At 34.8% G+C, this 15981-nt stretch overlaps 1 protein-coding gene, 1 long non-coding RNA gene and 1 pseudogene across 2 annotated transcripts; 2 read left to right on the forward strand and 1 right to left on the reverse strand.

Moving 5' to 3' along the window:
- Nucleotides 1–524: 524 nt before the first annotated feature.
- Nucleotides 525–6148, reverse strand: LOC147560688 (uncharacterized). Its single transcript, XR_015234162.1, has 7 exons — nt 6140–6148; nt 5276–5347; nt 4323–4370; nt 3391–3469; nt 2653–2691; nt 2461–2525; nt 525–1120 (listed from the first exon to the last, which is right to left on the reverse strand). It is a non-coding gene; the product is annotated as an uncharacterized LOC147560688 (long non-coding RNA).
- Nucleotides 6149–6717: 569 nt separating this feature from the next.
- On the forward strand, nt 6718–12119 carry LOC147560689 (homeobox protein knotted-1-like LET6). Its single transcript, XM_086662810.1, has 4 exons — nt 6718–7537; nt 7628–7922; nt 11040–11272; nt 11666–12119. Exons 1-4 carry the CDS (start codon nt 7076–7078, stop codon nt 11885–11887), a joined length of 1212 nt encoding a protein of 403 aa, XP_086518936.1. The 5' UTR covers nt 6718–7075; the 3' UTR covers nt 11888–12119.
- A 2433-nt stretch (nt 12120–14552) lies between these two features.
- On the forward strand, nt 14553–14894 carry LOC147560690 (chromatin remodeling protein EBS pseudogene; annotated as a pseudogene).
- Nucleotides 14895–15981: the final 1087 nt, after the last annotated feature.

A 15981-nucleotide genomic window follows, 5' to 3' on the forward strand; every position in this document is an offset into this window, starting at 1 on the left:
ATCCGCCCGCCAATTAGTCGCGGGCTAGACAATGTAGTGCCCGATCCGCCCGAGCCCGGTTATATTATGTCCGAGCCCGTCCGAACCCGCCCGATTCCCACCCCTAACTCTCCCTCACAAGACATGGTCATTTTGGTCTTTTCAATCTGACAAGACTCTGAAAAGATCAAAAAGGCCTTGTAATTGTGAGGGGGAAGTACACCTGGGAGTATGTCCAATGAGTTTCCCTAGGTAGGGGAAATTCTGTCACATTTGTTTGAAGAAAAAAAACAAGTACTTTTGAAAGATTAATTACAATTTACATGTATTGCACTAATTAATCTAATATTAGAAGTTAAACATCATTTCAGCGCTAAACATTTATTTTTGAAAAATGATATAAATAAATTTTATTAACCAAAAGAAAAAGGGGAAACAAAGTTTGAGACCCTAAAGGTTATATAAACTAAAAAATAGCAGACTTCATCAATAACTACATTTACTTTATACATACGGTCTGAAATCACATCAGATAATTCTATAAGGTGATCTTTAAGACTTGAACTAACACCCTCGTAACTATTTTTTTTTTAATAATGATACATATCTATCCGAGTAGAATTGAGGGAAGGGGTATACAACCAAATGTTACCGACCGTTAGACCAACATGATAATATACTCGAAACTGTGCGGGCGAAGTTGCAAAATTGAAATCCTATGACCATGTAGCGTTATTAACTTCCTCTATAACACATAGTAAGCCTTCCCGGACACATAAGTTCTAATTGTAACTTTCAGGTGGGCGATGTTAATAGGGTGATAAGAATCATCCAAGTCTTAGCATATGAGCAATGCCGATGCCGTCTTTTATGAAACTTCCTAAATTGATAAGCTATTTTCTTATCATAAAGGATACCCACGGATCATAGTGCCAAACATAAAAGGTCAACCCTTTTGGATCTTGCCATTTTAATCTTTTCCTTCCCATAAGCGTTCCAGCACATGCAGTCACTTCCAAAAAAAAAGCACATGCAGTAACCTCTTCACCTGTATATATACGACGGTGTAACCCGTGCCTGTCGGGCACGGACAGTTTTATCAAATGCGTTCAGTGAAGTGCGTATGCGAAAATAGATTACCCTAATGAACAAGATCAACAACGACAACAAATTATAAGCAAGCCCAACAGTCATCAATAGCAACAACAACAAATATTATACCAAAATTGAGGGGACTTGTGAGACATGGAGAACAATAAAGATTTTTTTAGAGACCAACTTATCATATAAAATGGATTCTCACTAATCACTTTGTGCAACAAAAAAGTTAACCTTCCCTAAAAGAGACAAACATGAGAAAAATGAATAGCATATTCTACACTTAAATCACTAGGGGTGTGCAAAAGTAGACCGAACCAATCAAACCAAACCGATCCAAACCGGTCCATTCGGTTTTCAAACCAAACCAAACAACGAGTGGTTTGGTATGGTTGTACATTTTCAAAAACCAACTGGCTTGGTTCGGTAAGCGGATGTAATTTTTAGGAACCATTAAAACCAAACCGAACCAGTCAAGTTAAATTAATATATATATAATTACATATTTACTTAATTTTTTCTAGAATATATCTACCATATCTCTATAATTTCATATAAATACATATCTTTCATCAAGTTCTTGCTAGAAACAAGAATAACTACTACCCATACAAAACAACAACACTACTACAATATAATGTTACTAGCTAGTATTAGATTAAAAACAATTCATGTATCATTAATGTTACTAGCTGCTATAAAATATTTCGGTCGGTGGCCTGCACATGTCTTTAATGTTTTAAATGTTTTTCGAGGTATTATGTTAATTTAATTGTTTCTCCAGATTTTTAAGGAGTGTTGTCTTGATTTTATACGTCAATGTATGAAGAAAGTAACTCGATTTGTCGATTTTCATGGAGAACATGTTGTTTTTATGGATGGTTTGGTATCCAGTGGTATCTAAACCGCTTATGATGGTTTGGTTATTAACCGAACCAAACCCTGAGCGGTTTGGTAACGGTTTGAAAAATCACTAACCAAACCATGAGCGGTTTGGTAATGGATGACACCAAAATACCGGATACCGAACCAACGAACACCCCTATAAATCACATCGAGTCGGTCACCAATAAAATCAGCAAGATGTAAGTTAAATATATAAAGAGAGGCTTCAAACAATAAGAACGTAATCTTCAACTCTGCTAAATGTAAATTTCAATCTGTCACACCATAAAAACTCTAAATTTGAATCATTTCAAACGACAAAAACAACAAATTATAAGCTTAGATCACACTAATTTCTTCAAAGAATAAAATATGCAAGATGCAAACTTCAAAATAATGACTTGAATTACACTGAAGCCTAAGAAGCCAAAAATCCAGTGAAAAAGAGTGACAGAAACAATAAAATCAACAAATTGTATAGAGTGACAAACTATTTACCTGGGAGAGTTGTAATAGAGCACAAAGTCACACTGAACATTAACAATCAAAATGTTCCACCAAAACTGTAAAGAGAAAGAAGCAAAAAAACAATTAGCAAACCATATAGAGAGAATCAACGACATTAGAGACTAGTTTGTTAGAATAAATGTTATAAAACAAACAAAGAAAAGAAGGAAAAAATTAGCAAACCATATGGAGAAAACATAGACTGCATGGATCCTTTCACACCTAAAATAGTTAGAAATAGAAATTTAATTCCACTAATACTAATATTCCTTTGGCAAATAATCTTAACCATCAGATTAAGCCTAATGGGTTCGGATTGAGGGCTTGGGATAAAGTATAATAAAAACCACTAAAGAGTAAAAGAAAAGAACTGAAATTATCACAAACAGAGGTCGGGATTAACATGTGCTTTAGATAGTTCACAGTTCAGATTAACATGCGAGTAGGAGAAAGTAGTCCTAAAAGCTAACACGTGTGTATCTAAAAGGATCCAAAAGCATACAAACATTGTTTACGTTTGTGTTTGTGTGTGAGAATGAAAGACGAACAACATGCAGCAAAGAGAAACAAAGACCCGGAGGGTGGTGAGATGAAGCATGAACTGGATCTTTCATATATACCTAATAAGAAGAGTTAAATTCGTTTTTTACGCCATATCCATATTAGCGAGGGCTGTAACAATAAGTATGTGCTACTCCGAATAACAATTTGCAACAACTTCACATAAAAAAAATCGGTACATAGTCTTAGTCTAAATTCTAACATTTGAATTACGGATCTAAGGATTTTATTTCCCTTACAACTTCCATATCCATATTAGCGAGGGTTGTAACAATTAACCAAATTAAACAATATCAAACCCTACAATCTTAGATCTCAACTACAACTTTTCTTTAATCACCGAACTTTAATTAATAGTACTTTCCTCCTGGTTTGGGTGTGGGTGAAAATTTAAGAGAGATTCTGCATTAGAAACTGCGATAGAAAGATAGACGGATACCTGCAATGAGATGAAAGAGCCGGAAGGAGATTTAAACTAATGAAATATATACATGAGAAATTCCAAGAAAAGCCCCCATAAATGTAATAAAGACCAAAACATGTACTAAAAAATATACAACAAACAATTTTTTACACTTAAGTAACTTATTAGATTTCAAATGCGCCAGGGGATGGAGCCATACAAAAATATCATGGATCAAGCTAAAATCAGACAAACTTACCTGAGAATTAGTTCGTCAAACATGGTCGACCAAACTTCATTAACCAAGTCTCAACACTTGGTTAACCGTTATAAATAGGCGAATACAAAGCCTCAATCTAGAAAACTCTTCGGAAGCCACAAATGTAAACGACTAAAGAAAAGATCTCATAAACCATTGGAAGAATGAAAACATGGACAAAACAATTGAAGGAAACAAAGATAAATAAGCTACCTCATCACTATTGCAAGCAAGAAAAAAAGAATTTGACTCTCTGGTTGTTCGTCCATTTTGTTGACGAAAAAGATTTGGTCAAGATGAACAAAACAGATTTAGCATCGACCATTTAGTAAAGGAAAAAAAACGAATTTTGGCGATCCAAATTAGACCACAGATTTTAATGCAAATTTTGCTCACAAAATTTGGTCAATCATTTTTTTACAGTAAGGCCTAATTATAACTTTGAATAAGACCTAATTTTGTATATCTTTCTTATCACAATTAGTAACTTGAATAAGAAGCTTTTTACGTTTGCGATTTGCCCGAGTTAAATGAAGTAATTTACGGTTTTCATTTCGCCGACTCATTGTTTCTATTTAAGCATGTTAGGAGTTTCATTACAATTGAAAAAGAACAATGAGAGAGAGATACCTTTGTGTTATTTTTCGCTCCCTCTTGTTGGTCGGTTAAGTTAGATACCTTTAAAAACCATTTGATGAAACAACAAAATAAAAAAGTAATATTGGATCAAACAAACTAAGAAAGCTATATTACAAACTTAATCCCTTTCAACAAAATCAAAGAAAAAGAATGAAAGGGAGTAATAGATAGATGGAGATACATGAGAGCAAATTATATACAAAAATTTTACTCTATGAATTGGGTTTGTAATGGTGTTGTGAGAAAAATATAAAGGCATGAATTTAAAACTAAAACCAACGACTATGAGTTTGAAACTAATACTAACAAAAGCACAACAAACAAAACTACAGAGCCTTAAATGAGACCCAACTGAAGTGGACAAAACCAAATTAGTTTAGTTTCTCAAGTAATAGAGCCAAAGTTAACAGAACCAAAGTCATGGTTACTGATAAATGAAGCTAAACCATATCTGCATAAAACTTTTTGGAACAAAATCAATAAATCTCAAAATGTGAGAGTGAAAAACCGAAAGAGAAATTTCAGTGTAACAGATTATACTTTTGCCCTTCCATGAGTCCACATAATCTGCAAGTAATTGACGAAGGATTCAGTATTACAAATAAACTAACACTTGTAGCCGAATCGTGTCGGTACATTTATGTTTATGAGTATTCAAGTTTAACTAATAAACCCACCTTCAAATTACTGAAACTATATATTCAATCAAATAAGGGAAATGATAAAGTTACAAAAGATTTTGACAAAAAAAAGGTTCCCAGCTGATGTGGCGGGAGTGGTTTCAAACTTTGACCAAATCTAGACCATTGAGAGATGAAAATCACAACCGCCACATCAGCTGGGAACTTTTTTTTGTCAAAATCTTTTGTGATTCTAGCATCTCTCATCAAATAAACTGTCTAAAAGAATGGCTTTTCATGAAGAACATAAACGATCGTTTATACCTGTAGGCAAATCTTGTCGGTTCTTGAAGCTTCAATAAACTCAAGCTTCAATAAACTCAAAACCAAAGCAATCTGATCAAAACCCCAAACACCAAATAATTAGATCATACAACAAAGAAAGAAAGAGGAAAGAAAGAGAGATGACCTAAAACTCAAACAAATCAAAACCCTAAACCAATTTGTTAAATTCACGATTATATAAATAATTGGAGATATGGACAGAAAGTAATGACACGATAATTTAACGTGGTTCGATCGAATACTCAAGAAATAACTTTTTATTAATAATTCACCACATACAATTGTATGTGGGTTTGATCGGTTATATTGGTCAGACATAACTCGATGAGTTTGAATCCTAGAACCCTCTGCTATTTATAGATGACTTGGGTTTAGGGTTTCTTAGTTTCTGATTACTAAACTAGGAAATAATAAAAAATCTATCTAATATTACCATTAGATAGTTACAAGAGATATTCTGAATATATTATACTAATATTACATATCTTCACATATCTTCAAATATCTTCACGTATCTTCAAATATATTCTGAATTCTTCTTGATCGTCGGATCTCTTCTTTTCGATCCGTCACGTACATACACGTGTTACACATGTATATTGTTTCTGCAACTTATCTTGACCGCCGGATCTCCTATTTTCGATCCGTCTTATGTAACGCATCCTATTACAATTTGAGTGGAGAGTTAAGCTATAAATCAAAAAAACTAAACTTGAGCCACTTGATATATGTTTGTGAGGATAAATCCTAGCCGTTGGGAGGAGGGGGGAAGATACCCTCCTCCCTTATTATATAGATATATATTATATTTGTTCAAACTAATGACATGGGCTGTCTAAGTACCTTTAGCATTAATGAATGCAATAATATATATACACTATCTTCTGTTGCCGTGTTCCCAATATTATTCGGGGCTGGTAGGTTGCTCCATACATGCGTATAGTGTCACTCACTCCTTAAAGCTATGAAAGCTAAAAAAGCTAGACATGGATGGAATTTGTAAAAGATGAAGGTGCAAAGAAGAAAGAGCTACTCCATACAGAGAGAGAGAGAGAGAGATAGAAGACAATATATTAATTATACTAGTCTAGAATCAAGCTACAACACAATAACCGATCGAAGGAAAGGAAAAGAAATGATGAATGAATTGATTGATTGCCATCAACAAACACCTTTTGTCAGCTCCAGCTTCTTCTCCTCAGTCCCCCCCCCTCCCCAGGCACTGTCTGTTCATTATTATTCCCATCTATTAATACTACATACACATATACTAACTGAGAAACACAAACTGAGGCTAGCTAGGGTTTCATCGGGAAGGAAAACTTTAACACTGCACATTATCTATCCATCCATCCATCTACATCCGCACACCCGACCCGTCCGTCCCCTTAACATATACTAGTAGTACTCCACTAGATTGTAACTTGGGAAAACACTTTCCCTTCTCTCTATCTCTCTTTCACTCATCAACATTCAACAGTAGGTAGTAGTGCTGATTTAAAGCTGCAAGTTTATAGATAGATCAGAGAGAAATAAAAGAGTAAAAAAACAAGCAACAAGGAAACTATCACCATCCCACATAGAATAAAAAAATAATAAAAAAAGGATCTTCCTTCTTTTGAAAAACAGTCAGCTGCTTATACTACTTCTTATTAGTGCCGTAAAATCCGGGAGCTAGAGATTTCTTTCTTTATTTATAAGTGTGTATTTATCATCATACTAGCTAGTAGACAAATCACAAATTCTAGACATATATAGAGAGAGAGAAAGAGAAAGAGAATGGAAGTTGGTGGTAGAAGTAGTAGTAGTGATCATGGTCATGGTGGTGGTATGAATATGGGGGAGGGTTTTAGTAGCATGAGAATGAATATGATGATGCCACCACCACCACCACCACTAATGCCTTCTCCTCCTCCATTACCTAATAATAATCCTCCTTATTGTTTAGAAATGAATACCCTTTTCCCTCCTCCTCCTCCTCTCTCATCTTCTTCTAACAACAACAACAACATGGCATTCTACAATGACAACAAAAACAGAATCAAACAAAACCCACAAGTAGCAGCACCTGGTAATTGTTATTTCATGATGATCAATAACAACAACACTACTACTACTACTAGTACTAGTGACCAAAACAACAACAACAACAACGACAGTTGTTCATTATTAATGAGAGCAAAGATCATGGCTCATCCTCACTACCCTCGTCTCTTAGCTGCCTACATCAACTGTCACAAGGTATATTTAATACCTAGCTAGCTTTAGGTATATATATATATATGATCTCTTAATTTCTGTCTCTAAAAAATTGAAGAGATCGATTTGCAGGTTGGAGCTCCTCCAGAGGTGGTGAAAAGGTTAGATGAGATTTTGTCTGCAGACAAGGTAAATAGATCAAGATCATCATCTACAGGAGGTGGTGGTGGAGTCCTGCTAGGAGAAGATCCATCACTTGATCAGTTCATGGAGGCTTACTCTGAGATGCTTATTAAATATGAACAACAACTTACTAAACCTCTCCAAGAAGCCATGCTTTTTCTCTCATCTCTTCACTCTCAGCTCAAAACCCTTGACACTCCTCTTACTAATTCTCCACCACCACCACCACCTCATTCTTCTTCTGGTACTCATCTTCTAACTCTCTCTCTCTCTCTTTCGAATAAACTTAATTTTCTTGATGTTTCATGAAGTTGGAGAAACAATTTAACATGCTGATCTATATTAGTGTATAGGTTGTTGTGTTCACCAATTAAGCATGCATGAAACTTGTCTTCAGCCATGGCATATATATTTGGGGATAGGGTTTGGTTGTCAGGTGCTCAAAAGATTTTTGACTTAATTTATGACAGGCCGACTCACCTTCATTAAAAGATAAATGAATTCAAAGTTTGACTATGATCTACACCGTTCTTCTACCTCAGTGAGTTAGAATATCACGAATTAAGTCAAGACCTTTTGTGTACACTGACTATTCCCTACCATTAAACTCACTTACAAGTTTAATTAGCTATGAGAACAATTGTTTGGCAAAAGTGATAAATGTGAGTCTAACTCTATCAATCACTACTTATATTGATTAGAGTTTTACACGATAGAAACTCATGCTACAAGAATACGGAATCCAATGATACAAGATCAGTTTGGAAATAAAAGACTTCTACTTTTATCAAAGATGTAATCCAAAAGTCCGCGCTCTCCCTTAGTACAAGAAAAGCAGTCGACCCCCCTTGTGTATGGACTCATCTTGAAGCCACAAAGTTATAGCAAAACCTTCTCTAGCTAGTAGTTTCAATCTGTATCGAGTATTTTTTTCTTTCTTTGGCTACTCGATCTGAGATTGTGGTAATAAGTGATGCAGAGAGATTTTCAGAAGGTATTTCGATCTTAGGAAAAATAACTTAATTAACTTGTTCAGGAATATGAAGATAAACGATGTAAAAGTAAAAGCAGAGACACCAAGATTATTTAACGTGGCAAAAAACCCCTCCAAGATAGAAGGTAAAAAACCACGGGACCTAGTCCAGAAATCTTCCACTATGATTAAATAATGGATTACACAATTCTTCACCAAACCTATGGTGGATAAACCAATTGTTCAAGATGTGTAAACACACTGTTGGATAACAATTCTTCCCTAAACAAATAGAGGATTAACCAGTTCTTCCCTAAAACAATAGGAGATTAACCAATTCTTCCCTAAACAAATAGAAGATTAACCGACTCTTCACCAAAACTATGGTGGATAAAATGAACAAAGAAACAAAGAAATAAGAATCTCTTACTCCTTAGGATTTGAACAAATCCTAGATTACTAAAGGTTGAAGAAGATAACCACAAACTAAATTGTTTCACAAGATTAATATTCTTCTTTTCCTCAAACCAATATTCTTATCTTATAATTTCTCTTGTAAGAACCACTTCAGAAATCTCTCTTTCTCTGACCTCTCTTTGTTCTCATCTCTCTGATCTCTATCTCTCTCTAATCTGAGAGGATATGATTTGAAAGGATTCTCTAGTAGCTCTCCCAACTGGGAGGTTATTTTCTAACTTTAAAGTATGAATAATTTCTTCACTTTCATTCCCTATTATAATGATAAATAAAGAGGTATTCTAATAGAAATAGGATTCCCTTTTAGGCTTGAAATAAAAACTTCTATTTCTCCCCAAGTAAGGAATAATGGAAATCCTATTCCAGCTAAAAATCTTTTTCGTATAAGGAGGGACCCCAACAATTTCGACAATCTTAAATATCTAAAAATCTAATAGGTTTATTAGTTTAATATTTTTGTTAGTAGAAAATTATTAGTTTTAGCAGTTTTATATTTTTAGGAGACTTAGACGTTAGTATTTTATTTATTTAGAAGTTGTTAATTCTATTTTGATTAGGTTTAGGAAACCCTATTACTCTATATAAAGGGATCCAGTGTTTGTTTAATGGAATTCAGTTTAATCAATAAAGTCTAGTATTTTAGTTAATTCTTCTTTGTTTCGGTTCTATAGAATTTAAACGAAGATCTAAGCTTTTTCAGAGTTTTCTACTGCGTCAATAAGCAACACCAAAATAATTGTTATGCAAAATTGACCTTCATACCAGAGACTTCAACATCACTACATTTTTTGTGAAGTTATACCAGCCAAGTTAGATTTATCTATCTTCTCAAGCAAGAAAGCTCACCTATTATATATAAGCTTTTTTTTGAAATATCAACATACTTGAAGGGGCATGACTCCGAATCTCGAATCCTTGACCTAGAAGGTGGAAACTAACTTGGTAATTACCTATTGTACTTGCTGCTTCCCATGTGGTAAACTGCACCCAGCAGGCTGCACTCATATAAATTTGCCTTTATACGCTAACCAACAAACCCATTTGACCGTCCTGGTGTCGGAAACAATAATCGTCTACATGAACGGCCATACGACCAACTCTGAAACAAATTGGTACTTATAGCTTGCAGATTGTTTCTCACTATCCAGCACACTAGCTAGCTATATGTTACTTATGTTAAGTTTGTAGCCATCCAACTCAAAACCAATTGGCAATGAGGGGAGAGGACCTATACTTTATATTCTTGGTTGCTAGTTACCCATTCTCCCATGTGGGACTATTCTCACACGCCCCCTCACGTGTGGTATTCTTTGAGCCTAACACGTGTGTTTTTTTTTCTTTACGGGTGACGTGGAGTACGTGTGACTTTTAAGCCTATCACGTGTGGCCTAGCTCTGATACCATGTTAAGTTTGTGGCCATCCAACTCAAAACTAATTGGCAAATGTAAAATCCTTCTCGAAATTATTCATGGAACAATGTGGTATACCACATTTAAGTTCCATTATTTAGGCATCACAACCGGCAAATGTATAATCCTTCTCGTAATTATTCATGGAACAATGTGGTATACCACATTGAAGTTCCATTATTTATGCATCCCATTATCCGCTACGACTCAAGGTATGTATCAATCATTTTTCATAATATTCATGATTTAGTCCAAGTCCTTTGTACTGCTCTTTCGAACTTGTAGTTAAGTTTCTAGATACCACCATACTTGTGTTTAATTTATTATTTATTGTGGATACTTAGTAAATGCTGTGAACAGGAGGGCTAAGTCTACTTGTTAGCTTGTTTCACCTTCGACTATACATTATATGTTCTCTTTGTAACTATGCATGATCTGTGGAAGTATAATATACACAGCCGAGTCTTCTATATGAGTCTGTGGTTTTATACAAACGTGCAGGTCAAAATGGATCATCTGATGGAGAGATTGATGCTAATAATAATGACAACTATATAGATCCCCAAGCAGAAGATAGGGAACTAAAACTTCAGCTTTTACGCAAGTACAGTGGTTGTTTGGGGAGTCTGAAACAGGAGTTTATGAAGAAGAGAAAGAAAGGGAAACTACCAAAGGAAGCAAGGGAACAGTTATTGGATTGGTGGAGCAGACACTACAAATGGCCTTACCCATCAGTATGAAATATACATACATACATACAAACACACACACACACATATATATATGTGTATATATATATATATTGATCAGTCCTATCATGCATGTATCCTCGATCTACCTAGCTCGCCATGGTTATACATTTTTCCGTTGAATCGACATTTTGCATCTCTAACTGATGTATGGTCCTGGCGGGCCTCTCTCTCACCCAGAAAACTAGCTCAATAGATGAGGTTTTTCCTCAAACTTATAAAGTGATAACCAGTACCCCTTCCCAATTTGGGACTAACACCCCAACCGTTTGGACTTGAGGAGATATATAAATGTTAGGCTTAGAATATTTTGTGGCCTCAGAGTGTTAAACTAGTACAATTTATTTATTTTGTGTGCAATTTTTTGATGATATATAGGAGAGCCAGAAAATGGCGCTTGCAGAGACCACGGGGCTTGATCAGAAGCAGATAAACAACTGGTTCATAAACCAAAGGAAGCGGCACTGGAAGCCTTCCGAAGAGATGCAATTTGTTGAGTTGGATGGAAGTAATCACCCTCATCATCAATACTACATCGAAAATGTCCTCAACAATAATCCATACTATATGGATTACTACACCCAGCCGTCTTTGCTTTAAATGGCTCATCATCCTAATGCATTTCAATGGAATGCAGTCTGATGGTTGGTTCATGATGTTGTTGTTGTTTAGAGACTTAATTTGTTTATCTTCTCCTGCATGCAACTTCTATATATATATATATATATATATATATATATATATATATATATATATATTATATATATTAGTAACTTTTGAATTAAACGTCTTAGCATAAGTTGGGTTTGAATGATAAGTTTCACTCCATTTAGTCGTTGCTGGTTGAGAAATTAAGCTGAAAGTTTTTATTTTGGGAGATGTTAGAGTTACAAAGGATTTTGACAAAAGAAAGTTCTCAGCTGATGTGGCAGTTGTGATATTCATCTCTCAACGGCTTAGATTTAGTCAAAGTTTCAAACCACAACCGCCACATTAGCTGAGTAATATCTTTTGTCAAAATCTTTTGTAACCTCGACATTTCCCTATTACTTTTGTCATGGTGGACTTTACTGCTACAGACCGGCCGATTTTGATCAGATTTAGGTTTGACTAGTTCATCTTCTTGGCTTGGGTATATAGTAATTTTACCATGCAACATTGTCAAATGAAAGAATATCTCTACTAGTAGCCATCAAATACACTTATACACATCAACATTGTTTATTTGTGTGTGAATGAAGCTTAAGATACCTTTCGAAAACATAATTTCATGTTACTTTTTGTATCCAAATCCAAACTCATCATATTTGAAATTCAGATTCACTTGTGTTATGGTCCCTTTTCATGCTATATCAATTATCCAGTTTTTTTATATCTGAAATTGACTTTTAGCCTTTAAAATAATCTTCCAATTTTGTTCTTGTTGTCACAGCCAACTAAACACATCTTCCAAATGCAGGATGCGGTGGTCTATTTAAAAAAGTGGGCAAGAAGTCCAAAATAAAAAATAAATTAGTTTTAAGGTCCAATCTTAATATAAAATAAGTAAGAGGTCTATTTTTCTTGAACATTTGTTTTTGCCTCATACAAATAAATAAACGTATAACTAACGTGTTGATTGTTTAGTGAATGTGTAGATATGTACAAAACTAGTTGTGGGCAGCATAAATCAAATTGCGTAAAGTTCAACAGTAAAATGTATAGCGTTATTTACCTTTTATTTAATTTAATAAGGTTATAATGTCATGCAAAAATAATTTTTTTTGAAATGATATATGCAGAAATGATTTGCTTAGTAAATTTGTATCTTTTTTGGACTTTTGACACATTTTACGTTAATAGTAGACTTATTGTGCTATTTGGGTTCATATTTTGTACCTTCCACCAATACTAACTTTAAAAAAGAAGTGTTATGGTCCAATTAAAATTAGAGTAATGTTAGAAGAGATTGTAAGTCAAAACTTACACCAAACCTATACGAAATCAACGGTTTTTATTTTTGAGTCTACTATCTTTTCTCTCTCTTAGTGAAGTTTTTCACTCTCAATTGATTCTTATTTAGGTTCGGACGAGGTCCACTTTTGTAGTCTCTTCCATCATCCGTGCTACATCGGATGAGAATGTGAAGTGGTTGGTTCTGAAAATTGGAATAGTATTTCGGTTTTGGTCCTTTACTTTACCGTGTTTATATACTAGTCCCTATATTTCTTTTGATCTAGACTGTCGGCCATGATCGACAGTCTAGATCAAAACAAAATCTTATCACTCAAATTTTTAAGGTGGACAATATATGGACAACCAAATATCTTAAGTGAACAACTATTTTATCAGAAATTTTATTCATCCTTCCATTTACTCCCTCCTCCAGCTTATGTGGCAACACTTAAAAAAACGTGGAGCAAATAGAGAGAAAATATGCTAAAATTAGACGTTGCCACATTGGCTAGAGGACTGACGGAAGGACCAAATGGAGGGATTTTGGCTATTTTATAAATTAGAAATCTTATATGGACAACGGTTTTCATGGGACATCACTCTAATATATATAATTCATGCCCTCTACAAATCATAGTTTTTCCATTTTTTCTTCATAAACCCTAGGCTTCTTCTTCTTCTTTATCACAAACAAAATTTGTAGAGAGAAATTTTCAAGACTTCGTTGATCTTGGTCAGACCAAGAAATAGTAGCAGAATCTTCCCAAGGAGAAAGATAAACATTATTCCAACATAAAATTTTGATTTGAGTTTTTTGCTTTCATCAAATTTGTTAGGTTTTGGTTTGAATTTATCCGAAATATGATTTGTTGAACAAAACCAAGATAGAAAACGCTAGAAACCATTGATAAGAAAACGCTAGAAACCAAATACATTATCTTTATAGCAAAAGATCTGCTTGTGTATCACGAGAAACCCACGAAAAATGGAAATGCCAGATTTTCCTGGGAATCCCACGGAAAAATGCCACATTTTTTTAGAGAATGTCACGAAAAAATGGCTAGTCAGAAGCCAACTTGCCACGAAATTTGGCAACTTGGCTTCTGTTGCCAGATTTCATGGCAAGTATCCTTCTGACTTGCCACTTTTTCGTGGATTTTCAGAAGCCAAGTTGCCACGAAATCAGATAACTTGGCTTCTTTCCTTGGTTTTTGTTTGTTTTGTTTGCATTTTTATAAGAAATGTGATATAGTATTGGTGCGTCAGAGACCCGTAGAGTGGACACCAACTTGGTATAACGACTACAACAAAGAATTGACGTGGAGTTTTGATGGGTTTTTCAGCTGGAGATTGTGTTTCGATGCGACCTTCGGATACTGATAAGCTACCTTATGTGGCTAGAGTGGAGAAAATCGAAGAAGATAATCAGAACAAGGTGAAAGTTAGAGTGAGATGGTATTATCGGCCAGAGGAATCCATGGGAGGAAGAAAGCAGTTTCATGGATCCAAAGACTTGTTCTTGTCTGACCATTATGATGTCCAAAGTCCTCATATTGAAGGGAAGTGCAAAGTTCACTCTTTTGAGGACTATTTTGAACTTGACAATGTTGGGGATGAAGACTATTTTCGTGTTCAAGTACAAAGCTTCTACTGGAGGTTTCATCCCAAATAGAGCCATAGTGTGAGTTTCCTCTGAAACCCACATAATTAATCGTTGTTACTTCTCGCTCTAGAAGTTCGGGCTTTGAGAGTTAACGGTTGGTTATCCAGAATTTGCATGGATTCTTGTAGCCACCACTCTGGTAAGCGAGAGTATCTTGGAATGATGGTTCTACCCCGTCCTTGGCCTGGGGGAGTGGCGAGCTGCACAGAACTTGAATCAATGAAATGGCATAATATAGGGGCCTTTCCTTTGTTAGAAATCCACAGACAACACAACATTCTGGAACTCTTGCATAGATTCTTTTAGCTTTAGCACTAGTAGTTTCTTGCTTTCTCTAAAATGATATTAAGGTTTATGTCAGTAGATATTGTTTGGGTTTTGATTTGAAGGTATTGCAAATGTGAGATGCCTTATAATCCGGACGACCTCATGGTACAGTGTGAAGGAGTAGAATGCAATGATTGGTAATTTTGCTGGTTCATTTTCTCTCTTTATTGCAAAGAAATACACTTATCTAGCGCGAATCCGTTTTAAAAAAATAACATTCTTTCTTTTAGCTGCATTTTTCTTTTCCGCCTATGGTCGTATTTTAACTTTTACTGGCCGCTCGTGTTCTGATGTGTCTAGGGAAGTTGGTCTCTATGGATAAAATATCTACACTGGGGGTTACCTTAGTCTAGGTTAATATATATATATATATATATATATATATATATATATATATATATATATATATATATATATATATATATATATAACCTTGCAATTTTAGCTACATTGACTGATGTAATCCCAATCGATTTCTGTGATTTCACTAGTTTTTACCTCCCTTTCTCCATATGCAAGGGATGCGTCATGCATCATCACACTTAAGTGTTAAGGGACACATTTCTCTCCTGTTGTAGTTCTTGTTGTTTTCCTTGTCTTTGGATTCATGTGTTTGGTCAATGAGATCCCCCAAATGAAGAAATAGAAAAAGGAAAGAAAATAAATAGCCAACTGGAATTAGATTCCTGATAAAGCAAAGAAGTTATTATTGTCTTCAGAGCATCTCCAATGTAACACTCAATCTCAGAACCTCTGAGTGCCACATATG

This window comes from Eschscholzia californica, unplaced genomic scaffold (genome assembly GCF_041429995.1).
Source record: "Eschscholzia californica isolate CP2 unplaced genomic scaffold, dmEscCali1.0.p SCAF_2, whole genome shotgun sequence".
Taxonomy (NCBI): domain Eukaryota; kingdom Viridiplantae; phylum Streptophyta; class Magnoliopsida; order Ranunculales; family Papaveraceae; genus Eschscholzia; species Eschscholzia californica.

Excerpts from the sequence above, each read along its gene's own strand:
- LOC147560689 (XM_086662810.1), top strand. The coding sequence starts at position 7,076 with ATGGAAGTTGGTGGTAGAAGTAGTAGTAGTGATCATGGTCATGGTGGT. Across the intron at positions 7,538-7,627 it reads CCTACATCAACTGTCACAAG|GTTGGAGCTCCTCCAGAGGT; the intron begins GTATATTTAATA and ends ATCGATTTGCAG. Across the intron at positions 11,273-11,665 it reads ACAAATGGCCTTACCCATCA|GAGAGCCAGAAAATGGCGCT; the intron begins GTATGAAATATA and ends GATGATATATAG.